The 27,952-nt window shown below is 34.9% G+C and overlaps 1 protein-coding gene and 1 long non-coding RNA gene across 4 annotated transcripts in view; one reads left to right on the plus strand and one right to left on the minus strand.

Annotated features, from left to right (window-relative positions):
- The window catches only part of Glcci1 (glucocorticoid induced 1), a 148,066-nt gene that overhangs the window by 57,876 nt on the left and 62,238 nt on the right, over positions 1-27,952 (minus strand). For 2 of the 3 annotated variants that reach the window (XM_047560081.1, XM_047560080.1), the window contains exon 1: positions 25,283-25,870. The exons of the other annotated variant lie outside the window; for it this stretch is intronic. In XM_047560081.1, coding sequence (XP_047416037.1) covers positions 25,283-25,724 — 442 coding nt within the window. In that variant the 5' untranslated portion in view covers positions 25,725-25,870. Of the gene's footprint in view, positions 1-25,282; positions 25,871-27,952 lie in introns of those variants that run through there. 3 annotated transcript variants of the gene reach the window in all.
- LOC124990266 (uncharacterized) overlaps positions 25,068-27,952 on the plus strand; it is a 37,334-nt gene continuing 34,449 nt past the window's right edge. The window contains exon 1 of the long non-coding RNA XR_007109725.1: positions 25,068-25,318. This is a non-coding gene — a long non-coding RNA (uncharacterized LOC124990266). The remainder of the gene's footprint in view (positions 25,319-27,952) is intronic.

Consider the following 27,952-nt stretch of genomic DNA (forward strand, 5'->3'; position numbering starts at 1 on the left):
ACATACAATTTTGTACAGTAAATATACTTGGTAATGATAAACTACTGTTACTTAGTTATGTATTTACTATACTATTGTACTAGTTTAGAGTATATGCCTCTACTTATTTAAAAAAAAAGTTCACTGTAAAACAATATGCCTGTTATATCAGCAGCAGGCTGATACATTTCATGTTTACTTTTTCCCTTAAGGGCATCAAGAGGTCATGTTGAATGACCAACCTATAACATCTAGGTTGGTCTAAGTACACTCTGTTATGTTCACACAAGAATGAAACTGCCTAATCACTTAACAATGCATTTCTTAGACTATGTCCTTGTTGTTAAGCAATGCCTGATTGTACCTGAAAGGCTATACTGCAAACATTTTAAAAGAAAGATTCCATTCCTTATGCCAGGAAAACTTCAAAGATGTGGAGCAATTAGGAATTTCCTTGTAAATTATTTAAAGAGTAAAACTCCTGAATTGATTTAAAAATTGATTATCAGAGCACTCTTCCAAGATATAATTTGCCATAATAGCCCCATTTATCAAATACCACTAGTATTTAGATTTATCAAAAGATCTATCATAAATTCAATTCCATTTTAAGTAAAACTGACATGTTCATATTATCCAAACTACCAATGAGTTAGTTTTTGACTGCCTCAACATTTAAGACTATATACCCATAAATTTTTATTTATTTGTGGTATTATTTACTACCAATTTAGATGTTACCATTTTAGTACACTAAGGGAATTCAATACTGGTTTTGCATTACTTATACATTCAACACAATAAACTATTTCTTAGTGCCTTTACAGATGGTGAAATCAGGTAGTCATTATTACTGAACAAAACTTGCTCAGTGTCTACTTATATGGAAACACTATTCCACATATCAAGGAGTATTACAAAATAAGTTTATGACTCTTTCTATCCTCAAAGTTTACACTCTGGTTGGGGGAGATAAGATACATATATTTAAAGTGCATATAAAGTAGTGTACATGAGGCATATGTACATCAATGAGGGATAGACGGTAACCAAGGCAGAAACAAACAAACAAAACAAAAAACCTAGGCAGCAGATAACAAGAATGATGATCTATAACAAGGAATACTCTTAAGGAGTAGTAAAGAGTATAGCCAAGCCAGTTAGAAGTCCAGTCCCTAATCCCCTTCCCCAGAAATATTTGAGGATAAAACACAGAGTACTATATAAAGTAAACAATAAATATGACAGTTTAAAAAAAATACCTTTTTCAAAACCCTTTTCCAAATTCCAGTACTACTATGATTGTTAGTACCAGAAAATGACTGTTCATAAGTCTATAAAATGGCCCCTTTATTATACTGATATACAGGTTGTGACTTTGCCTCCCCTTCCTTCCCTAACTAAAAAGCCTCATGGCAGCAGCAGATAGTAGACCTGGGGCTTCCCTGAGGCACATACTAAGGACTATTCAAAATAATTCTTGGTCTCTAGAAGCCAGCTGGAAAAGTAGCCATGTTAAAGTAATAACAGTAAAACAGGATAAAACAGGAATTCATATAGGATAACTCTGAATCTGAACAGCAAGCCAGTCACTGTTCAAACAAAACAAACTTAAAATCTAACTGCCTGAGTAAATGTATCTAATTAGTTTGTTTCCAACACACTTCAGTGGCAATCACTTGAAGACTGATTATTAAGCTTGAACATGTTATCTCTCTCTTTTTTTTTTTTTTAATACTAGGAATTGAACCCAGGCATGTTTTACACTGAGCTACATCCCCAGTGCTTTTTATATTTTGAGACAGGGTATCAAAGTTGCTCAAGCTGGCCTTGAATTTGTGATTCCCCTCCTGCTTTAACTTCCCAGGTCACTGGGATTTACAGGCATGCAACACGGTACCCAGCTAATAATTCAGTATTTTAAGAAGTTAATCTCCAGCAGCAAGATAACAAAGTTAAGTGGAATCCCCACTCCCTCAAAAAAGGTATTAAAAATTTTAAGAGCTTTAGCTACCAGGTAATAAGTACAAACCACCATACCCTCCCAACTACAATTACTAAGTGGTAAAAAAGGATACAATATTTTTGAGTGCCAAAATGTAGCTATATATAATGTAAGACATACAATAAGCAAAGCACTTGCATTCTTTCCTTGGACTTTAATAAACTCCAACTTTGTTATGCCATGTTTCATCTGTGTAAGTAGTTTTTTAAAAAACAGTGTCATTTCTCTGTTGTTAGCTCTTAAGTCAATACATGATTACCTACCCAAAGTTTTCTATTTACATTGATTATATATGCAAAGCATTGCTAAATTTAAAATTGAAGTAATTTATTTAAACCTTTGAGGACACATTCAACCACTGTACAAGGACTATAACTACATAAAACTTAGCTGTCCTAACAGCATCAATGGGAATCAACTGCTTTGTACTTTATTCAAAAACTACCATGGACCACAACTATAAAGAATCCTAATTGTGTAAAGCTTTACAGTTCAGCAAATTACTTCAGATAATTATGTACTAGTATCAATTTTCCTACTTCTTTACTACACAGAATTCATATTAATAACTGGCTTTTATGTAAAAATATTGTACTAATAATATTAGTGAACAATAAAAAACATAAAAAGATATTTTGTCTTGAATTAAAATTCTTAAAAGTATGTGAAAACATTTTATCCCATGACAATCAACCGAGCAAAAATATTCAAGTCCATAAGCAAACTCTGAATCACAAGTTCAAAATGAAAACAGCCGATAGGTCCTATAATACACACATATACATTATATGTATGTGCACATTACCTGGTACTTAAAAGGAAAATGTTAAAAAGGTCTTTAAAAATAAGTAATGCTTTTAAAACCTCACAATGTCAACATATGAGTATATCTAAGAAGTAACAGAAACAGTTAATATTTCACCCAGAAATAAAATCCTAGAACAAAAAGGTAAAAGGCCCTCACAAAATTCATAGTGAAATAAGCAAACGGGTCTCAAGGATGGGTTCCTGTGATGTGGTTTTCTATAAAAGGACTACAGGGCATCTTAGTAAAAATGCAGGTTACTAGGGCTCCATTCCAGAAATTCTGATTAAATAGTTATTAGGGAAGAAGTAACAATTAACTAATTTTAAAAGCAAATCAGGCAGATTTAGATGCCTGATCAGATTTGAGAACTACTGATGGTTTAAAGTAATGTTTCTCAAAGTATGAGACATTTGTTTAAAATGTTGATTTGTAGGCTCAATTTCTCATCAATGAAATAAGACTCTGGTGGTGAAACCAAGAAATCTGAATTTTTAATTAGCATCTCAGGTGACTCAAATGCTAATATGAAAGCTTAAGAACCAAAGTCAGGAGTTTTGGGACTAGATCTTTAAGATCTAAATGTTCAAAATGAAAATCCTTCTTTGACAATAAATTACTCCCATTTAGAGGCCTTGAAAGTCTGACTGCACACTCAAGAAAATATTTGCTGCAAAAAAAAAAAAAGTCAATTCTTTCACATCTTTGATACTTGCAACTAGCAGCTAAACGTCTAGATCTAATAAATTTAAACATATAATCAAGTAAAGAAAGTGCTGGCCATGGGAATAAGAACCTTCAAACCTATATGTACAGAGTACTCTAAGGCAGAATATGCTTATGAACACTAGAAAGATAAAAACCTTGTTCTGAAAAGGACCCACCCAAATAAAGCATTTTGCATGCAAATAAAAGTTAACTATAAGAAAAGTTACTTCCTGAAAAAAATACATTAAATGGGTTCTCTTAAAAATTGAAAGGGCCGGAGCACAATTAAATCTAAGACTGGTGTGATACATAAGCAAACTGAAATTTAGATCTTAACAATTTACCAAAGAATTTAAGCCTGAATCTGAAAATATTACAATATCCTGTACCTAGTTTGTACACACAACCTATATATTTAAAAGATAAGTCATTGAGTTTTTCAATCTTCATCAAGATCTAAGAAGAAATTGACTATAAGACATTAGGGTGCTTTTCTCCAACTTCAGAGCATCCTGAAATGATACAGGTCTTAATCTAGATGAGATCAAGAATAGCCATAAATATGCAAAGGCAAAAAGAAAAAGAATAGCCATAAATTAATACAAACAGAATTTTTCTGCCACTGGTTCACTGAGATCAAGCATAAATTTGCTAAAGCTCTATTTTGTTAAAAAGTTGCATTAGTACTTCTGTAAGGAAAGTTACTATCTTGGAAGATGTAGTTTTGAATTTATTATCACTACCAACAGTATGAGTAATTTCCTCCTTGCCTCACAGTTACAAAGAATATTTTCAAGACAAATTTCAAAAAAAAAAATTAAGAACTGGATAACAGAATAAAATGTTGGAAAAAAAGACTGCTATGTTGCTCTACCCAATCTATTGTATAATAATATTGACTGTCTAATAGAATTACTACTAGGTTTTGTTTCCAAAGTCAGCATACTCTAGGCACTTCACCATTAGGCTTACATTGGTCTTTCTTGCTAGGCATATAAAATGATGAAATCAGCCAAACATGTGCACCACTGGTTTAGTCGATTTTGTTACCATAGCAGAATACCTGAGACTGGGTGATTTATAAAGAAAAGAGGTTTATTTGGGCTAATTGTAAAGGCTGGGAAGTTCAAAAGCAAGGAACTTTTGAACAGTAGAATGATAATGAAGTCTGCTCAGTTTCTGGTAAGGATCTCAGTTTCATGGCAGAGGACAAGCGGGCATGTGCTAAAGAGCCAAAAGAATAATGGTAACCCTGCTTTAGAACAACCCACTCTGATAATTAATTCAGTTTCTCAAAAGCAAGAACTCATTCACTCTCACTCATGTGAGAAAGCATTAACTTAGTCTTGAGGGCCAGAGCCCTCATGATCCAAACATTTCTCAGTAGGCCCAACCTCCCAACTGCCACATTGAGGAACTAAGCCATGAGTTTTGGGGGGACAAACCATATTAATCACTAAAATAAAATCACCAAAATCAAATGAGATTCAGGTAAGAGATAGGAAGGACACAAATCCAAATATGCTATCTGAAGTAAAACCAAAGGGCAAAAACTAAGTTCTTTCAGTGTAGGTAGATTCTGAAACACTAATCAACCAGACCCGAAATCCTACCACAGAAGTAATCTAGAAAACATGCAGAAATGACCATGTGGCTACCCTGAAGAAATCTGCAAAGGAACACTTAAGAAGCTGACAAAATAAACAAATATTCTTCTGCCCAAATGAGGCCTAGCACAACCCTGTAACCTCAAGTTCACCAAGAAAAAAAAATGTACCCAATCAGTCAGTTAGACATGACTGTCTAGCTGCAGCTCACCCATAAACTTAAGTCAAATGACACAAACTGAAATAAGGCATTTGGAGGGAGATCTTCAGTCTATTTTCAAAGAAAACCCAAGAGAATCTTTTTATACTAAGGCTATAAGGAAAATATCACTAAGATAGCCTGGTAATAAGTTTTGGGAATAAACAACAAATTAAAACAAAGCTCTGATATTTGGAATATATCACCAAAAAGTATATATAGAACAGGAGACACTGGAGATTTTTTCTAAGTTCATTTTTTTCTGCTGGTACAATGACAGTCTTTTAAGGAAGGAACTTTGGGAAATGAATAATTAGTAGAGGTGGCTTATCATTTTAATGAATTCTATTATTAGAAATTGTGTCTAAAATCCATTGATTAATAAGCTCAAATATTAAATAATCACAAAGTATCAACAATCATAATAATGATCAAAATAAGTGACCAAAGTGGAAAGTCATGTTGCAAATATTTCTTAATCAGAAGACTGAACATTTCAGAAATTTTTCTTTTCAAGAATTTAGCTCCCACTTTAAGTACTGGAAAAAAAGTTTTTATCAAATGAGACAAGCTATTAGATCCTAATTTTTTAAATCCCTGATAAGTGGAGAATGATATATAATGGGGGTGGGGGGGTGAGAGGAGTGAGAGAAGAATGGAGGAACTTTGGATTATGTAAAATGAAATGCAGGGGGTATGAAAAATGGTAGAATGAGACAGACATCATTACCCTATGTACATGCATGATTACATGAAAGGTATGAATCTACATCATATACAATCATAGAAATGAAATGATGTACCCCATTTGTGTACAATGAATCAAAATGTAGTCTGTAAAAAATTTAAAAATAATTTTAAAAATGAGATGTAGATATAATACAGGTTATAGAATGAGCTATATGTATCACACAGTGTAACAACTAGTATTACTGGCCAAAATCCTTGGTGTTTAAAGTAGGGAATAATTTCCCCAAGAACATGATATAAACAAAATGGTACTTTCCCTCAAAGATTGCCTATTATTTAATGAGGATAAAGAAGAAAATAATAAATAGAAAAATAATTAACTCTTTTAAGTAGGGGATACTACTAAAATTATCTCCTACCCTCTCCCCCTGACTCCCATCTCTAGCAATTTCACTTTGTAACATTAACCTGGATGTTACTATTTTACCATTATGGAAGGTTTCTAACATTATGCAGCATTTTCTGTATATTCAGTAGAATAGTAAGTCAATATTCAATATAGTTTCTTATCTGTAAAAGTTTTATCCAAGTATTCCAAAAGTATGCTGATGACAGAATAGTTTAAAAATAGAGCAATGAAGAGAGCCAAACCAAACACTCATGGGCAATACAACTTAACAGTATCACAAAACAGACCAACAAAAGACTAAGCAAGTCATGACAAGGATCAAAAATTATTGGGCCATACTAATATCACTGTCTATGTGAGAGGCAAAAGCAAAGAAAGCATTCAGTCTTCTGATAATTCTCAGAACAAAAGAACACAAATCTCTAATAGGTAAACAAACATAAAGGGTCAGTGTAAGTGTACCAGCAGGTTCTACAGAATCCCATTTGCACATGAAAGAACATTACCCCAACTCAACAGATTCTCAGATACTCTCAAATCTAACACACAGAGGTGCCTCCAACACAAGAGACCAAAAGAAGAGAAATTAGTGAAGTTGAATCCAAATTGAGCAGAACAAAGATAACAAAAGCAAAGGAAACAGAAGAGTGAGCAAAAATGTCAGGAAAGGGAGTCAAGGAGGGTCACTGCAAGCAAAAGAATTTTTAAAGTCACTTTACAAAAGCAACAGAAGTGGGAGCGCTAGACCCTTGAACCTAGAACCGCTATGCTAAATGAAGCCCCTTTCTTAAAAACACAGGAAAATACATTTTATCTAAAAAATGAGCAACAGAGAACAGATCAGTCCTACATAAAATTGTATCATAAGGGAATCAAAGAATAAAAGAGCAAAAAGAATAAAAGATGTCCTTATAAATTATGGAAGTATGCCGGAAGACATGTTCATTTAAAATAAAGACTGTAACCTAATATTTCTAAACAAGCTAAAAAAAAATTTTTTTTTTTGTACAAGGGATTGAACTCAGGGGTGCTTAACCACTGAGCCACGTCCCCAACCCTTTTTAATTTGAGACAGTCTCATTAAGTTGCTTTGGTCCTCACTAAATTGTGGTTAGCCTTGAACTTGTGATACTGCTGCCTCAACTTCCTGAGTTGTGGCATTATAGGCATGCACCACCATGCCTGGCTGCTAAATATCCCTTTTTTTAAAAGAGAGAAGTAATGAAAAACCTCAGAAACAGAAAAACTTAGAAATGATACATTTAGAGGCAAGGGAGATATCTTAAAACTAAGATTTAGAAATAAAAGACATTTCAGGAATGAAGGCAACATTCCAAGAAAAACAAGAATAAATAAACATAGCGAACAATGCCTTAACAGAAACAGAAAATGGAAAGGAACACAAATTTTAGAATTCAAAGAAAAATAATAATAAAGCAGTAAAAAGACATCAAGGAAAAAAACGAATGATATGTAATAGAGAAGGTCCAACATATGTATAACAGGAGTCCCTAAATAAGATAACCAAAGAAACAAAACAAAAAGAAACTAATAAATTTTCTTGAACGATAACTTGAAACTATATACTGAAAGAAAATATTTATCTAGTGAAAATGATCCAGAAAAGCCCACATCAAACATATTTTAATAAGGCTTCAGTGACCTTGAAGAATAAGGCCACAGATAAAAACTTTATTGGAGTTCTTGCTATACCAACTAGCATGAACTCAGTAATGTTGTTCCTATTAGTATATACTGAAGAATCTATGGGGGAAGGTATTTCAACTAAAAGCTTGGAAAGAATTAACATAAGGACTGGTGGTACTTTTGAATGGAGAAGAGCAGTAGCATGCTTATAACTCTAAAGCAAACACTGAACTAAAAAAATAAGGACAGAAAAACACTAAATTAGTTTCTTCTCAGCATATTTGAATTTAAGACTATGGACTTTGAGAATATCAGAAAACTAAATGTGAGATATCAGATTTCTTCAAGAACCAAATCTCTGTGTATGTATCTCTACATATAATTTTCATATTTGATATAGTATTTTCATTGTGTTGGCTAGTCTTAGAGATATGTTTTCTTCCTAGGTAACCTAGTTAAAAAAAAAAATCAGTTTCTGATCACTGTACAGGAGAAACTAAAATTGAAGCATCTCATTGACACCATTAATAGAATTGTTATTTTTCTCTCACTCCAAAGCTGATAATCACGGCAAAGCCCAAAGCACATCCTATGGAAACCCACAGCAAGAAACAGGAAGGAATCAAGCAAGAGGATCCGTTTTAGGGGAAAAGTGTTTACCATGGAAAATAGCAGAAATGGAGACTGAAGAGCTTGAAGAGAGGGCCAACTGGAAAAAGAGAACATGGAAAGAAGCCCTTAGGATGACCTTTTCTTTGCAATGGGATCATTTAAAAGCACCTCTGAAAAAACAAAGAGAATAATCAGGTTCTCACACCACTACCTACCATCTACTAGACATGTCAGAAAAGAACAAAGAGTTCCTAAATTATTTTCAAGGTTAAAAGAACTGACTGTGACTACCATGGAATCTCTACAAAAGGATAATCAAATTATGACATGTAAAATGAGATATTTAGGTATTTGTATGACTACAGTTTCTGTGACTGAAAAACAAAATGAAAAGTGACATTCCTAGAAAATTATCAGCTTTCTTATCTTCTATTTGAATAAAAATGACTTAATATGACACAGAAGCACATCAGCCTCTAGACAGTGAATGCTCGTTTCATGATAACAGAAATTTTGTAGAATTATAAATTTATTTTTAAAATACATAATTTATAAATGAAAATATGCAATCACTTAGGAATTTTGCTTATGTATTAATATCTATAGATTAGCTCAGAACAGCCTAGTAACAGGGTGAAGAGGTAAATCCACAGTTAAATGTAGAAGAGATTAGGGGAAAGGCTTAGGAAAAGAGTGACTGCTTACTTCAGTAAGATATGATTGCCAGTTAAGTTAATCTGGTGACAGGAAAATGATAAAACAAAAATCTGTGCAGATATCTGTCTGGGTCCACTCATATGCTTAATGAAAAATAATCTAGTAAGTTAAATCTAGCCTACAAGCTGTACTGCCTCCAAAACTGTATCCTGAGATCCAGCAAAGTTGAATACGTTGTTGACTGGGAAATACACAACTAACAACACCTTTCTAGAGCAAACCCAGAATAAACAGGCTCAACAGAATGAAGGTTTCAGAAATAAGGGAACAGATGTTTATTCTAGCATTTACTTTCATAAATATTGACACTAAAGAGTCAAACATGTAGCTGTGAAGCAGTAGTTTATCCAAAATTGAATGCTTCATTAAAGTTCGAATGGCCAAAATCTGCAGGAAACATCCTGAAGGAAAATGTTTTATACAAATGACACCTTTGTAGAGACCAGGGAGTAAAACAGAACATAGTAAAACACCGGTCGGTGTTTGCGTACACAGAACACCTTCCATCCCAACAATTCTACAAATATTGTGCATAAAGGACTGCCAGGAAGCAATGCCAAGGACTGAGAACAACTTAAGAAGAAATAAAATCTACTGATGGTATGATAAAGTGTAGGGGAAAAGTGTCGTGAAATATCTTAGAATGGCACCATGCTTTATTCCTTTAGTAGCCACAAAACTGGCCATTAAAATCTTAGTCAAGAACAGTTTATTAACTGAGCAGTATGTCAATCAAAAATGGCACTGCCCAGAAGACAAAAATGAACTAAAGTCACAAAGTCCCAGAGTTTACCATTAACAATTTTTATTTAATTTTTTCCTTAAATAATAAAAGAGCATTGTTCAATTTCAATGCCCCCAAAATGAGTGAATTAATCTCAGATTATTGTTCTGTATATAATTTAAATCATTATAAAAACCTAGAAGAGCTACGGCACTGGAAATAAAAATCACCACCACCTCCAGATCTACTACAGACTTATTTCAATGTGACAGGAAAATAAAAGCACACCAACCCAATTATACAAAAAAGATGACTCAAATGGATTTTTTCCCTTTCTCTCCCTCTTCATCTGAATAATTTTTAAATCCTTTCTATGTAGTTTTGAGATAGGACAAGAATGTGTTTATAAATAATGCAGTTCACTTACTTTTCTTTTTCTTTTTTTTTTTTTTTTTGGGTGCTGGTCACTTACTTTTCATGGAACTGTCCCATCATTCATTTCTATCTGCCTCTCCTTCCACTTATATTTTAGCTATTTTAGTTTCACTTAAGAAAGATAGGAAAGAAAAAAATTTCCAATAAAAATCCAGTTTATTATGCATTTAAATGATTAATGCAAGACTTATCTAACAGAAGGAGGACTCCTTAAAAGCAAGGCTTTTGCCATATCTTTTTCTCTAACACATACTACATCTACTCAATACACTTGTTGAATTTATAGATATTACTTACTAAGCCTCTCCTTGACCGTTATAAAATAAATATTCAAAACTAAAAATTGTCAGGTACATATTCTGGACCTCTATATTAAAACAGACTTCCTGGAAGAGCTGCAAATAAAATAGCTCTATATTTCTCTTTAGTAATCTTTATGTGGTCATATAAAATCACTATGAAAAAATTTGAATTCATGGCCTACGATCATTCTATTTTCCTCATTTTTATAAAAGATCATGTTTCTACACTCAAATATTTCACAAATGGGTAATTAGGGCAGGTTCATATAATAAAGAATTGTTCATGGAGTATATGCCCAATAAACATGTTTATATAAAATAACATATTTAGCAAAGACACTAAATTTCTTATCCTTGCCAAGTGTATATGGTCTTATTTGCACAAGGCTGCCATTGCTTACAACATCTTTAAACTACTTTGAAGATGATCTTTTAAAATTTTAATCAGTAAGTAGTTACAGAATCTTTAGTTGGTGATAACCAATTACATCCAAATAAATGCATTCCACCAAGATCACACAATCAAACTTATTGGGAGTATCCCCTACATAATGACAGATTCCAGTGTTAGTCTAAGCTGTGGGATTAAGAGGCATTTGGAGATTGGGGACTGCATTCTCACATCATTCAGTTTTATTGTTTTTTTTTTTCTCTCAGAAAAGGTATTACACCCATCATTTCCTCTCTCTTTCAAGAAAACTCTTATTCTCTGGGTATTATTCTCAACTAAAATCACAAGGAAAGTAATCTAACTAAACTAATTCATTTAAAGATAGTCTCAAGGGTGTCCTTTCAGAAAGAACTGTACTTAATAAAGTAATTGTCAACTTGAAAGAATCTTTAACTAGTAAAATCTCAGGCAGAGTAATAAAATATAATCAAAACATTCAGGTAGAGAAATATATTTGGCAGGCAGTGAGATCCTTAACAGACCAGAATTTCTACCCTTGAGAGACTGACATTTTAGTTTTAGTACCTTAAATAGCTATACAATATAAAGATGTAAATATAGTGCTGTGAATCTTCAGAGGAAGTTAACAACTATCTCTACCCTGAAAATTTTGCACAAAGGATAATAAATGAAAGCTGTTTGCAAAGAAGAACTATGAGATTTTCAGGCAAAGAAGACTACATACTGGAAGCACAGACATTCCTGAGAGGGAATATGTATTCAAAGCATGAAATTATGAAAAACAGCAGCATCTTTAACAAAAAGTTCAGTTTGGAGGAGGTCAAACTACACACTGGAGGATATTATGATGAGTTTTTTATGTCAAGTTAAGTATGTTGGATTTTACCCCTACCACCCAAGAAACCAACAGAAATTTTTTGTCAAAATCAGAGTTTTGTTGTTTTGTTTTTCCTACAGAAAAAAATGTGATAGCAGTAAAATGGCTAAATTAAAATGGGAGACTAAAATGGCTAAATTAAAATGAGAGACTAATGGCATTGGGAAAAGAGTCAATTACAACAGTTCAATAAACAAGTGGTAATCAGAACATGGAAGAAATGGAAGAAACTGCCAGATTCAGGAGTTAATTCTAAAGAGATAGGACAAGATATCATGATCTATCAGATGAAACAAAAGAGGAGGAAAAATCAAGGATTATGGTGACAGGAAATAAAAACTCACTCAATTCAATGATGCTCTGGATCTGAATGTCTTATAACCAAGGGTGTGTCCATAGCACCAATAATCTAAAGAAATAATTTTCATACTAAATTCAAGTTTAAACTTTTATATGGAGTAAAACTTGTTAATATATTACTAGTTTTCTTCTCTCAGCATAGAAAAATATACTAGGCCACTTTTTCAAAGCACATAAACTCAACATGAATTCCCATCTAAGGAAGTATGATATATTCTACTCTGTGAAACACAGATCCAACAAGATAAAAAGCATGAATGAAACACCCAAAGATAGTTATGATATTTTAAAATATTTAGACCTGTAAGTTTACAGAATATAAGGATATCTGTTTTAATTTGTTGTACAAATTATGAGAATAAACATGGTCAGAAGAAATGCAGTAACTACACTTTTCAATGCTTATTTTAATTCTAAATTTGAACACAATATCATGCTCAAAAATTACAAAGCCAATCCCAACTGAGAAAATTACATATTTGTTAAGAAGATTAAACCGTAGGTAACAAGACCGTCATTTTCAAACTTTGTTAGATAATTCTAAAAAGAGTTAAATTTAAACTGATTTAATTTTTCCCCAAAACAACATAACAAACTTCTATTTTACCAAATAACCCTTAAGTAAAGAGTTCTGTCAAGGAATTTGGCATTTAAGACATACTTCCAGGAAGGAAATATAACTGTAATAGTATAAACAGTAAATTTTCCCATAATCACAAGAAGTCCTTCAAAACTGTGTCTAATTGGAATTCAATTGGTTTTATCTTATAAAAGGTGAGCAAAATTCTAAGTCACTACTACTTTAATATACTACCACTCAGTATATTAAAATTATTTGAAAGTATTATAAAAAGATGACCACGAACCACCACCCTCCATAGACAAAGTATCAGGAGCCACTGATTGGTGATTTCAGAGAATGGAATGTGAACTTTAGTTCTCTGTTTTCCTCCCTCTCTCACTCACTCACACACACCCACACAAAATGTGAGTACACACATTGGTTGACAGGAACTTCACATTAAAACCAGCCTTTAAGAATATATAACACAATTCACAGCATTAATACTATTTCTAGTCTAATTATGCTTACTTATTGCTTTGTCTTCCTGATAATTTTCATAAGAAAGGGTTTTATGAAAGTTTTTCACAAAAAAGGAATACTTCTGTAAAGCTGGTTAGGAACAGTTTGCTAGGAAGTTATAACTCAACTAATGTTATTTTTTTTAATAATGAAAAAATATTCCAGAAAGGGCCTCAGAATATTTATCTAACATAAGAATATTTTTTTACAGATATAAAATTGTAAGTACACGAGTCCTCTTCCTTTTAAGAGCTATTTGAATTCCAAATTATTTTAGAATTCTAAAACTCATAGAAAGGAAATGGTAAACATTTATTCATGTTCAGTTATAACAGCTTCTTAGGATACTGGTTAATTTCATTAAATGTCAGAACATTTTATTCAGCAATGAGAAATTACACTATTCAGTAATATGTTTTTACAACCTCAGAGGAACTTGAACCTTGAGTAACTGACTTCCTAAAAAGTTTTTATAAATAATATTTTGGTAAATTGATTTATTTTATTTATACCTAACTTAGACATTCTGTAAAGCAAACAGACACCTAAAATTCACATTCCAGTTTAAATTTTACATTATAATAAGGTAAAAAGGGAATATGTAGTTCACATTCTCCTTAACTGGAGCTTAGTATAATATAATGATGGTCTTTAGGACAAAGACATTTAAATCTTCAATTAATTAAAATTAATTAAAACTACAAAGACATTTAAATCTTTAATTCAATAGGCCTATCAAATTTTGGGCATGATGGTTTTAAGTCACTAAAATATAATATATTAAAAAACTGGTTCCATGGAGCCTCACCAGACCAAAATTCACGTAACAGAAATCTAAAGGTAAATTAGCAACCCTCTCTGCAGAAGCCTATATACTATCTTTCGCAATGTAGACTATCCTGACATAACTTATCTTTGTCCCAGCCTATCTCCATCAGCAAGAGAAACCAGCTCCTATACTATACAAAGGTCTCAATCAGTGCTTTTAGAAGCTTGAACACCAACACTGAAAGGCAGACTCTAAACAAAGATAAAAGCCATTAGTTACCTAAACCACTAAGCATGCTAGAAAATGGGCAATGTAAGTATAATCTATTAATTTCAATCTCTGTCACATATTTATAGGACAGAATAGCCTAACAATCACTGTTCAGTGATTTAAATCTATTATGTACAAACTTGTGCTCTCTCCTTTATGTGTACACACACACACACACACACACACACACACATACACACTTGTGGATATATATCTCAAGGAGAAACTGTTATGTAAACCCTATGTAAGGATTTAACAAACATTTACTGCAGAATCATGTAAGTACTAGAAACTGTATGATCAATACTAAATGCTAAAAATGACAGGTGCCATTAGATGAAGCAGACACATCCACCTAAGTTATCTTGAACAGTTATAAAAACAATAGATGAGTTTAACATAAATAAAAAATCATAACTAAACTGTTAAGGCCTTTCAAACAGATGCATTAACGACAGAATAATACAGTGGGACAAATATTCAAAGATTCTATGACTATACTATAATTTTAGTTTTTTATAGTGAGGAATTTCAAGAATGGAATAATATTTTTAAATAAATAAAATAATAATTTATTTCATTAATAATAAAATAATTAATTTTATTTCATTACTTTCCTACTTGTTCCTATTTCATAAAATTCCTATATACAATTTCAGATGACTTCTTATATGATTATATTCAGGAGCCAGAAACTTCTTTTCAATATTGCAAGGGCAACATTAAAAAAAAAGAAGAAAAAAGACACAAAATATGATTCACCTAACATGTACTTCTTTTACCATAAGGTGTAATACTTCCTCCTTTAAATAGAAGTATTGGCACAAAGATGTTAATTTTTTTGATCACATAGCATAATACAAAATAAAATATAGCACTGTCTTAAAGATTAACTCAATAGTAATACTAAAGGTTATAATACTAGTATTTCTTTAAAAACTATAAGTGGATAAAAATAAAACTACGTAAACTGAATATAATAAGGAAAAATAAGTCACTGTGCCAAGCTATAAAGTAAATGGTATCGTAACACATGAAATGCTTATATTTTCCATTCTAATGTAGTGATAACAGATATTCAATCAGAGTCAAGTCCTACTCATTTCAATAGTCTCCTTAGGTCATTACTAAGTATTACTATACAACATTACTACATAAGAAACCACATCCAACAATACAGTTTAGACTTTTGCAACAATGGATGTGTATATGTGTTTGGAGAGAGAAGGGTCAGTGACATCATCCTAAGCTAAACACAAGAGAATACATACAGACAAAAATATACATTAATTCTACACATAATATAGAAGTCACAGAATGAAGTTATTCTAAGATTTATCTAATGAAAGAAAAAAATTTATAATATATATTATAAATATATAATTTATTTCTTTAAAATAGAAAACCAAAAAGCTCAAGCTAACTCAAAGAGGTAAGCATAAAACCATAACAATTCATAAATAATGTCTAAAGCTCAGCGAGAATAATGAGTCAAATTAAGGCAGAATTTAAATGTATTAACCTTGTTTAGAAATACAAATGTGAGCACACCAACTGCACAAAGTACTTTGTAAGAGTCAAACAGCACGTAGTAGGGGCTCAATAAACATTAAAAGAGGGAGGAAAAATCCATTCACTTTACTAACCACTGTATTGTCAACAAGTACAATACCTGGTAAAAACATTACATGACTGAAGTTATAACTGGAATGAAAGCTATACTAAACTTTATTTGAACATAGTATATGCCTGTATGCTATCCAAAAAGATAAAAAGTAAGCAAATGTGATCAAATGAATGAGTATTTTTTTCATCTTTGGCATGTAAAGTATTAAAACAACTTCAAAATAAGTTTCCTAGCTATCTGATCAAAATGTTGCAGAATACTTAGTTTTTTTTCAAAATCCTAATTTCTGAGCAGTCTAAATTCCCAAATTCACAATATAACAAAAAACTACATGTATTAATATTTGCTAACCCCATTTAGTAAGTACTAGATACTTAAATGATCTGACTAGAAGCAGGAAAAGTACAGTTGATTCTTTCTAGGAGTGAAACTATCAAGCAACCCCAAATTACTTAAGAAGAAACAACATTGTCACAGAACTTTCAAAGATACTATGAATATATTTTGTTTATATACAACCAGCTAATATATAAACAAGACCATATTTTACTATGGTCTTTTTGTACCAGCTTTTCGTATCTTCATGTTAAGGTTCACCTCACAGGTTTACATGAGAATAGAATAATTTGTATGGCTGGACCCGATACAACCCTGAGCAAAAACTAAGTTCTACTAGTTTTTATCTTCTAAGATACCAACATTACTTAACCAATTCAACTTGTAAACTGACTGATGTTAATCATTTAAAAAGCAAAATTAATTACAGAATAAATGTCATGAGAAACTTTACCACATAGATTCTAAATAAAATGATTTTAAATTTCTTAACAAACATACAGTATCTAATGTTATTTATGAAAGGACTCATTTCCACACTGACTATTAAGAATAGCTTAATAGTAAGCACAAAGAGCATTCATAAAAAATGCCAAATATTTTTATGAAGAAATTAAGAGATTAAAATTTATGTTCTATTTATATTAGCAAGCCTAGACAAGAGTCAAGTAGATATAAATCAAAATGTTTTTTAAGGTAGTATGCCTTATTTTGCTATGCCAGTGATATATAAGAGATACTGCTTTAAATATCACTGAAATATTTAAGGATGAGTCAGGTATGGTGGCACATACCTACCTGCAGGTCTCAGAATTCAGGAGGCTGAGATGGGAAAATCATTTGGGCACAGGAGTTTGAGACCAGCCTGAACAATATGAGAACCCATCTCAAAAATAAATAAATAAATACATCAAAGAATGATAAAATAATCATATTCCTGGAGTTGAATGGAACCTTATGATACTTTAGTATAAATAGGCAGATCTTTCTTCAAGGTTTACATTGCCAAATATGAAAGAAATTTTTTTAATTAAATGATTAATTATCTTAATAAAATGGTATGTCCTTTAAGGACAAAGGGGAAGGCCTAATAATGGCACAATAAGGTTTCATAGGCTATGCCATTCCTATATGCATACCTGGGACCTCAATTCCTGAAGATACATATAGCTGTTTTAATCCCATGGTCCCTAAAGTACAGTTCTATATATCTTTCTTCACCAAAGTCTCCAAAGCTATCCTTAGCCTATGTCTTCAATGTACAGGCAGTGAAGGTACCCACTGTGCATACTTTCCTGCCCCATGACTAACTGGATTCCAAAAGAAACCTCCAGTTATGTGGAAGTTGGGCCTTAGCACTCTCAAGGGCACTCTGTACCCTCTGTGCATGCTGCCTGTCCTTGAGCCAAGATTACTTAACTTTAAGGACCTTATTTCCTCATCTGTGAAGAGAGAAATAAAAGTAACCCTATACTGAGTTCTAATGAAGATTAGTGACTGATATAAAAGTTCAGTAATTTTAGTAAGGATCATCTAATATAATAAACTTTCCTTTCCTTTCACTAACAATCTTTTCCTTACCCAGACAAAATCTTAACTATTCCCACCCACCTAGCATTGTTTAAAAGATAAATAAGATGCAAAAGGAGTTAGTGACTTGTTCAAAGTCAAAGGTTAAAACTGAAAGTAGAACCCAGGTCTCTAGACTCCAAATCTACTATTTCTTGGTATATCTTTCTGTTCTAAGACACTTTCATGGAGCCATCTGGAAAATAATTACTTTGGACTTTGATTTGGTCATAAATTTTAGAGAAAAAGGTCAGGTCATATTATCAAGGAATAATGTAGTCACTTGTTTCATTCTACCTTCATCAGAAAAAAGTGAATTAATCCCGAAAACAAAATTTCAGAATCAGTTATAGCACAAGGCTAGTCAGTCAATAATCAATCATATACTATTCAATACCACTAGAGAACTCATTTTATCAGGTACACAATAAGGTATTAATAAAGCTAATTAAACACAGAAACTTCATTTATATCTTATTCATTCTGCTCAAGAAAAGCAGAATCAATTGTTTTCTTCAGCAGCATATTAACTTTGTAATAATATAAAAGACAAAATCAGCAAATGGACATTTTAAATAAGTTTTCTCATGGACATACTGGAAAAATAAACAATTACTGTTAATAGGTATTCAATTTTTAGTAATATTAAGCAGCAAGTTGTGTTTTAAAACAAAAAAGCAAAAACTGCTACTTCTAGATGTTTGGTGGATTTCTTAATGATTCTAATAACTTGGCAGACAATCCTGGATACTAACACCTTGCCACACAACCATGGGCTTCACTGGTTTAACTCATCTTATTTTTGGCAAGCCATTATTAAGGTGCACCAGGGTGGCATTTCATTATGTTGTATAAAGTTCAAACCCATAATATGCATAAGAAACCATTGGTTCTTGAGAAGGCTGAATCAACCCAGCTCTAGGTTCAAAGATAATCACTTGAGACCACTAATGCTTAGTGATTCCTGACACATGACCTTACCATCAAATATAACTTTATTTATGAAAGAAGAAAAAGTTCTTCTGCTCACTATGATTCAAAGACAGCACGGATTCTGGTTAGCAGTAAGAAAGGCCAGACACAATCATTTTCATACTAAGCCCTCAGGAAAAAGGATTCCCTCTCTCACGTACATGCACACACACACACACATGCTCACTCTCTCTTTATGTAAGAAACAAATGGAGAAAAATAGTCAATTCCTCCATATTCCATTTCAGTTACATTCACTAAACAAGGTCTCACATTTTTAGACACTCTGAAAATGTCAAAGCATACTCTCAGTGCAGTGTAATAGTGCCATGGAAACAAAAGAAAATCCATCCGTTTGTCATTCTTTAAGGTCTAAAATCTCAGCTGATCATCAACACCAGAGTTTCCGAGTTAAGTGCAACAGTACAGTCTCATGGAATGAACACTGGATCTGGAATCAGAAAATCTAAATTCTAAATCCATTTTCTTGCTGAATAAGAGTGTGCACTGCTTGGTATATACTTAGCACTCAAAAATTTTTTTTTTTTTTTTTTTTTTTTGCTTCTTACTTACAAGGACTAGAGACAGCTTAAGATAGGGGAAGGTGCTGAGGTATTCATGAATTTGCCTCCTCCTGGTATTTGCCTCAACAATACTCACTTGAAATAAACAACAGTGTTTAAAGGTACCTGTCATGTCTATACTTCTATACTTACTAAAATGAAATACTAGAAAAGTACATTCCCACAATTTGATCATAAGTAAAATCCTTATATTTTTCAGAATTACTGATAATCCATTATACTTTGTTTTGCAAAATAAGCACAAATATTCTAGAATAGCTGGATGATGTGTGAAGTCACAGTCACTTGTAGAGGTCCAGAAGGACAGATATGGGAAAGACAGGTGGCTTCTGGCACTTCCATCAGTTCCCCAGGCTTTCTATACCAACAAATGAGTAGTGTTTTCCTTCTTCTGCTTGCTTTTGGCAGACCAGTTAGATACAATAATACATAGATAAGCTCAACCTCTTGTTAAAATAATTAAATAGTGTACAGGACAGAAAGAGTGTCAATGATTTGATTTCTTAGGCATTTATTAATAAGAGGAAAAAATTATATACTAAAAACAAAAGACAACACCATCAGGCAAGACCTAGGACAGGTGCTGTAGAAAAGCCTATTTGGGTGGTATCTGGGAATTCTACTCTGGAGAAAAGATCAAACTAAAATTAAGAACAACAAAGATATTAGCATATACTCTTTGGCAGATTATTAGCTTCATGCTAACAGTTTGGTTAAATAGGCATTTAGGATTTAAATTTTAGACTTCAGGAAAACCCTTGCCTATCTGTTGAACAACTGTCATTTATTTCCATTTTATTCACACCACAGAGACCAATTACTCCTTTGTTTTTTTACTCACATGTAATATGTAGTATCACAAATAAAATAAAAATCACAAAGATGTCATTATCTTTCAACATTACCCCAATACACAAATCCTTGATTTACATTGTCTTTGCAGAAATGTACATCACAGTGAGTGAAGTACGTTGTGTAAAAAAAGTACTGTAATAAATGAAATGATTTTCAGTTCAACACACACACACACACACACACACACACACAATCTTACATCCAGTTAAAAATTAAGGCGCTTTTATATACCACAGGCTTTTGGTATTCAATTGCCTAGAGTAATAGAGGAATATAATATTTAAACATAACAGAATAATGATAAATTCACTTATCTATTTGGTTATTCACTTATTGATCTGGAAATTTTATGCACCATGAATTAAGTGATGGAAAGAATTAGATCCATAAATAATGACTTTTTTGCTATTTAGCATCATTCTCAGAGGCTGAAAACCTTTCCCCAAAATCAGTATTCGAAACCTGTTACATTAGAAAAAGCTAAAACTTGAACATATTTCCATAGTATAGCAAAGTTTTGAAAAAAGTTCCTAAAAATACTATTTTAAAAACTCATTTTAAAAGGGAGAGGGCGGACCTTAATATCCAAGAATATCAATCTAAGAATAAACTTTACAAGAGAATATGACTATCTCTAAAAAGAGAAAAAGTTATTAAAAATGTTTGCATTCCACAACTGAGCTCAGCAAAAAAATGACTCAAACAGGGAATTAATAAAAAGATAAAAAACTGAAAGTGGACTAATGAAAACACAAAGACATACACAGATGGCACACAGTCACTCAGCATTATATACTGGCTTGGCTTTACATTATCTTTTAAAATAAAATCATAATTTCTATATGTATAAACCATGAGGTTCTCAAGATAGTATGAGAAATTCTAATCAAATTTCACTCTAGAGTATTAGGCCAAAATAAATCTGATACTTTAAATCAGAAACAAACATATGCTATTTTTCACAGCAGGAGTTATGTAAGTTACAAGCTTTTTCATATTTTTTTTTTACTAGATCCAATGTACATGAAATAAGTAATATTCTCTAATCAGAGTACTCTAATGGAACTGTTTTTACATACTTTAGAATTTATAATTCATCCTAATCTCAATCTTCACCAAAAAAAAGCCATAAGAGGATCTGTACTTGCTACTATCTTACACAGTAAAATTGGATTTCTTCTGTGTTTAAATTCATGGGTTTTGCTCAGTGAGGTTTCAGAAAGAAGTTTATTGTATTTTCTTTTGGTTGTTACTAACGATCTTAAAGATCATTAATTTTAACATTCTGCTGTAGTCTCATTTGAGTTGTTCTATTTAACTCAAAGGTAGACTCTATATATTACCATTACAAAAATAACTATTTGCATAATACTTTATGATTTTACATCTATTACAAACACATCACAGGGAGCCTGAGGACGCATTCAGCAGCTTGTCATTCACCACTTCAAGACCCTTCAGAACCAAACAAGGGGGAGGGTGACATTTTGTTAATGGCAGAAGTACAGAAATGAATATAAATAACAAACCTTGTAGTTTTAATAATACAAAAGAAAGGGGAAAAAAAAAAAAGATGATGACCCGTGCGCATAAATAAAACAGTTTCAATTTGTAAAACTACATGTCTTCTATACAGAGCAAGGTCTTTGCCAATTTATGCATCTTCTGTTATGATACCCATTTTAAGTTATCTAGGACTATGATACAAAACTAAAGAAAATTAATCTTTTTTGCAGGGTTTTATAAGTTATTAATGTTACTCCTATTTATAGATTTGGCTTTTTCTCAGCTTTTTGAAGTAATCTGAATATCAATTCTCTACCAGTCTAGCCTTGACCCTATAAATAGGCATACTACAAATGTTTAAGAGAAAAATAATGACATAATATGTTTAGAGATTATGTTGTTTCATAATTTGTTTTATAAAACAATCAAGAGAAAACTGTGTAAAGCTTCTATTTTTTCTTCCATAACCATCACTAGAGATAAAATGCATAAAATACTGAATGCTCAGTTTTCTTCTCTAATCCAAATGCCCACAGCACTTGAAGGTTTCTGTAAACAATATACCTCTGTAGGAAATACATATCCCCTAAGCCACCATTTATTTAATATTTTAAAATGTAGTTTCAAAGTGCAGTGTAACACTATCAAACACACACACACTCTGAAATGTACAGAAAAGGAAGGAGGTGGAGAGAGAGGAAGAAATGGAGCACGTTGTTGTTTTTCATTCATGCAGTATAGTGATGTCAGTGTCTGCAGCAGTAGTGGCAGCGGCAAGAACCCTGACCAGCAGAGGCTAAAATCTACTCAAGTCAGAACCTTGCAGAATTCAAAGAAACTGACTATTGAAAAATTATATCAACTCCTAGCATGAATTTTAAATGGTTAAATAGGATACAATACTTGTATAGTTTTAATATAGGTAGAAGCAAGGCAGGATGTGGAGAAGTAACAGAGAGGTAATATAATTAAGGAACTGGGGGCACAGGAGCCTGCATTCAAAATCACTTCAATGGAAGAAGCTGACAAAACCACCTGGTGTTAAGAACAGCAGAAAAACATCTCTAGCAGAGAAAGCCCTTCAATTCCTAGCACGAGCTTTGACACTGCAAATCTGTGTAGTGCACAACCAGACTCAGAAAAGTGTTTTCATCATGATTGCATTAAAATTGCATTAAACTGGGATGTGCCATGCTACAACAAAGAGGAGAGTTTAAGCTTGGTCACAAGTTTCATTAAAACTACTTGATGATGGGGCATGTAATTCCTAAGCAATTAGAGCTTTTGAAAGATGCAGAAAAACAAGTTGTACTATTATCTGTTGTAATATGTTAATCAACAAAAGGAGAAGAGATACTAGAGGACTCCTAAAATGTTGCAGGAATTGCCAAAACTTCTCTTTCTCTGGCCCCAAAATCCTCTGTAATGTTTATTTTATGCTTTTTACATTAGTCCCTTAAAGAAAATTCCAAAACTAAATTTATGGATTGTTAAGGCTAAATCACTCAAAATTTATGTAACTGCCTTCTCTTCTTTCTTTCTACTACTCTCATTTAATACAGATCTAGAAAATGTGCAAAGGAGTTGCATATGGCATTAATCTGTTAGAAAATGGTGGCCTTTTCTATAAAATACAGCCAAAGATGTGTGTTCAGTTGTGGTCATTATTAGGGAGATCACGTTGTTTTCATTCATTCATTCAGGATTTGCTGGAGGATGTCAGTTTCTGCAGCAGCTGGCTTGACCTGGGGGAGGAGTGGGGGAGCAAATTCCTCCCGGTGCATACAGATTACAGGATGTATTCCTTGGAGCTCATGTACTTATCCCATTGCACTACATCCTACACTGGGGCTCACCATCAAGTGGTCTGAAAACAAGTGCCTTAGCAACATGCAAATTACAGGTCTGAAATATTAACACTAAAAACACAAAAACCATGTAATAAATCACAACAAAATTGCTTTTCTAACACCGATACCTTTATCAAGAAAATTCCATTTTAAAAATTCCACATACCACATAAGCATTGTACAGAGCTTGACAGTGTTTCCCTTCCAAGCAGAGATTTTTTCCACTCAGTATGATCCCTTCCCTCCACAATGCAGCAGCAGCAGCAGCAGCAGCAGCAGCAGCAGCAGCAACTGTAGCCCTTGAATGGTTTCTAATAATATTAGCTACTTCACTCTCCCTTACAGCTTGAAGTCCCTGTTTTGGCTACTCTTTTTCTCCCCTAGGACTCAACTAGATCATGCACTGTGTCCCTAGACATAAACAAAACAAAACCAAAACAGAAAACATTAAGTGAAGCCCACAGCATCCACTAGCTCATCATTACCTTTGACACCTAACAAAAAAGAAACTTGAGATCTTTACACAGCTCAACTGAACTGTTAAGTGTACTTAAAAATGAACAGAAAAGGTGAACACACTCCACAAACAGGTTTTCAGAAATTTATCATGAAAACCATGAGTTGGGCATAAACCGTTTCTAGGGGCAGTAGTGCTCTGATGCATGACTATATAAAGTAGAGAGAGACTGGAAAGGGAAAAAAAAAAAAAAAAAAAAAAAAAAACAAAACCCTATACACTTCAATGGCACAGCCAAAACTGTCTTCTTTACATGTCCTTATAACTTACAACGCCACTAGCTCTCCGGAAATGGAATAAATATATACAAATACGTATGTACATATACACATATGAATTTACGTGCGTTTCCCGATAGTTACAGGCACATTTTACACACACACACACACACACACACACACACACACACAAACTCACATATATCCTGGTAGTTATAGTCACATTAGGAACTTCGTAGGAAAGCACAAAGAGACTGCTGAGATTACAACTACCACCTTATCCGCAGCTGGAGAGTTTGTGTGCGTGTTTTAAGTGTTTCGCCCAGCTCCTTCTTACCCGCTGCAAACAGCACACACACACACCGGAGAGCTAATCAGCTCTTAAAGTGAAAAACCTTTCGACGCAGGCGAGTGATGGAAGATAAAATCTGAGGGGCGACATGAGGGTCAAATAAAAGTTGCTTTTCAGTTTGCTCCTCCAAGCCCCGCATCAACCGCAGGGGGGTGAGATTCCCAAAGCCACTTTCACACCTTCAATAATGCACTAGCAAAGAGAAGCCCGGAGAGGCTGAAGTTTCCACGGAGGGCACCATCGGGGAGACGCAGCCCGGGAGGACGGGAGGATTGGGCTCGCTACCTCTGCACACCGGCGAGCCGGGGCTCCGTCTCTCAGGTGAGCTGCTCCTCCGGTGGCTCTCAGGGGACCGTCTCTGGCGGCCCTTGGCCCGCGGCGCCTGCTCGGCCGGGGCTGTGGCCGGCGGCGGCGTCGGGCTGGGCGGGCTGGGGCCGCGGGCCGCGGCGGGCCCCGGGAGGCTGCCCAGCGAGGCGGCGGCGGCGGGCGGGCGAGTGGGACTGTGCTGGCTGCCCCGCAGGAGCTGGTAGGGCACCGTGGCGCGGATGGGCTGCAGCAACCGACCGGCTCCAGCAGCCGGGGCGCAACCCACGCCACCGCCCGCACCGTTCGCGCTCCCGGCGGCGGCGGCGGGCGGGGAGCCCGCGGCGCTGCGCCGCATCCTCTGCGGCGGGGGATGAGGGGTCTGAGAGGAACTAGAGGAAGAGGAGGAGGAGGCAGTGGACATGGTGGCTCCGCGGGCCCTGGACGACGCCGGCCGACACGGAGGCGCGCGAGCGTGTGGGAGCCGGCGCGATAGTGCGTGCGAGTGTGTAAGGGGGAGGGGCGGGGGTATCGGGGAGGGGGAGGAGTCTCTGGGCTCCCCCTTCCCAACGCGCACCCCCGCCGCCTCGGCGAGGGGGGAGGGGAAGGCTGCGAAAACAAATGTCCAACGGCCCCAACCGCCCGGCTGGGCTCGGCGTGGCGGTCACGGCCGGGGCCGCGGGGAGCCCGGAGACGCCGCCACCGCCCCGGGCATCGCGCTGACAGGGCACCCGCCCGGATCACGCAGCCCCAGGGGCCGCTCGCAGCCTTCTCCTCAGCCCTCGGGGACTGCACGCGCGGGAGAACTCGGCAGCTGCAGGGAGGGCCGCGGTTCCTGCTTCTGGGTACCGCGGTGGGGTAAAAGGGCCTCAAGGTGCCTTGCGCTCCGCGGAGCCCCAGCCACCGCAAACGCCGCCGCCGCCGCCTCTACCCGCTTCTCACTCGGAATGGCAACTAATCCTCCACCCGCACCCCGCCCCCGGCACCGCCTCCTGGCGCTCTGGACCCGGCAGCTGCCAAAAGGAGCATTCCCATTGGCTCCTCTGCTCTCCACCCCAGCTGGAGTGATTGGCTCTGGAATAGGAGTGAGAGGAGTTTTAGCCAATGATCTTGGTGTATCCCGCTTTGGGGGCGGGGCGTGAGCGAGCGGAGGAGTGAGGAAGGGGTGTGCGCGCGGGGAGGAGCCTAAGAGTTGACAGCCTTTGAGGTGAGAGCGAGACTAGGAAAGTAGGTCCATGTGTGCCCTGCGCGTGCTCCGACACCCACAGACACGCATATGCCCGGGTAAGCAGGTTGCAAGAGCTCCACCCTCCTGGGCCGTCTGTACAACTTGACAGAGGACTCTTAAGGCAAACTTACTTTGCAAGTACACCTGCATCCGGTGAGATGTTTAGAATTAGAACCAAAAGAATTCATCCCTTCCCCTCTAATTTCAGTAATCTGAGTTTTCAAAGCTTAGTAGCCTTATAATCAAAAAAATTTCATGTGATTAGGAGAAGTGTCTGGAAGCTGAATTAAACAAAGGGCACTTACTTTTACAGTCTATCCTAACATTTGTAGTTATGCAGTGAAAAGATAATCAAATTCTATGTTCCAAGACAATAACTCCGAATGGCAGAGGTCAACAAGAAGTTTTACGTCATTACACCATTAGATATATTAATGGAGAGCACCCAATTGCCTTTCCCGAAGCAGATGGCCCCTTGAGAGGAATAAATACCAGACATAATGTAACAACCTATTGTGGTAAATTTGCTTTATTTTTTTATTCTGCAATGAAACTGAGGATGTACAAAGATTTAGAAGACTAGCATAACCCTGAATTTACCCCTACAGTAAAACAAAGTTTAATATGTAAACAAGAACAAATAAGAGTACACATTTGATACCATCCATTAATTTCCATGAGGTTAAAAGGAGAAGTGGGATGTCAGATTTTTCTACCCCTGGTATCTACCCACACTGACAAGCTTCTTCTGTTTTCAGGCATTATATGTAGGGGTCAGTTTCACTTAGGGGTGTCATCTCTCTGCTTCCTTGTGTGCTCATACCACAAAGCATACTAGCTTTTATTTAAAAATTGATGAAACCCAATAAAAATACAAAACACGCATTTAGCACTTTATCCTATTAAGCTAGTGAAAGTTCCTCACTTTGTCACATACTAAAAGCATAGCTAACATTACTGAACATTAACCATGTGCCTATATGTGTCACCTCATTCATTCCTTATATAATTCACAAGGTATATACTACTATTATCCTCCACTGTTTTGCCAGCTGAGGCACAAAGAAGCTATTGCTGAAATTACTAAATTAAGTAGGGAGCTAAGAATCTAAACCAGAAGGACTGGCTCTCGAGTCTGAGTAAGCTTTCTGCTGGTGCCTCACAGCTTAAAGCTACAGAGCTCATGATCGATAAAGTATTTATAGTAGTCCACAAATATCATCTGTGAGATAAGGTCCCATTAGTTAAAAAAAATTTAAAAGTGAAGACAATTCTATTTTGTTTTCCAGATGATTTTACCCTTTCAAATTTGATATAATTGACCTATGGTATTACCTTTCCATTACACATTGATGATTCTTCATAAATTAGGAAATTATTCTTTTGTGAGTAAAAAGAACAATAAATTTCTTCCTTCTGGTGAC

The sequence above is a fragment of the Sciurus carolinensis genome, chromosome 8, assembly GCF_902686445.1.
Source record: "Sciurus carolinensis chromosome 8, mSciCar1.2, whole genome shotgun sequence".
In the NCBI taxonomy this organism is placed as follows: Eukaryota; Metazoa; Chordata; class Mammalia; order Rodentia; family Sciuridae; genus Sciurus; species Sciurus carolinensis.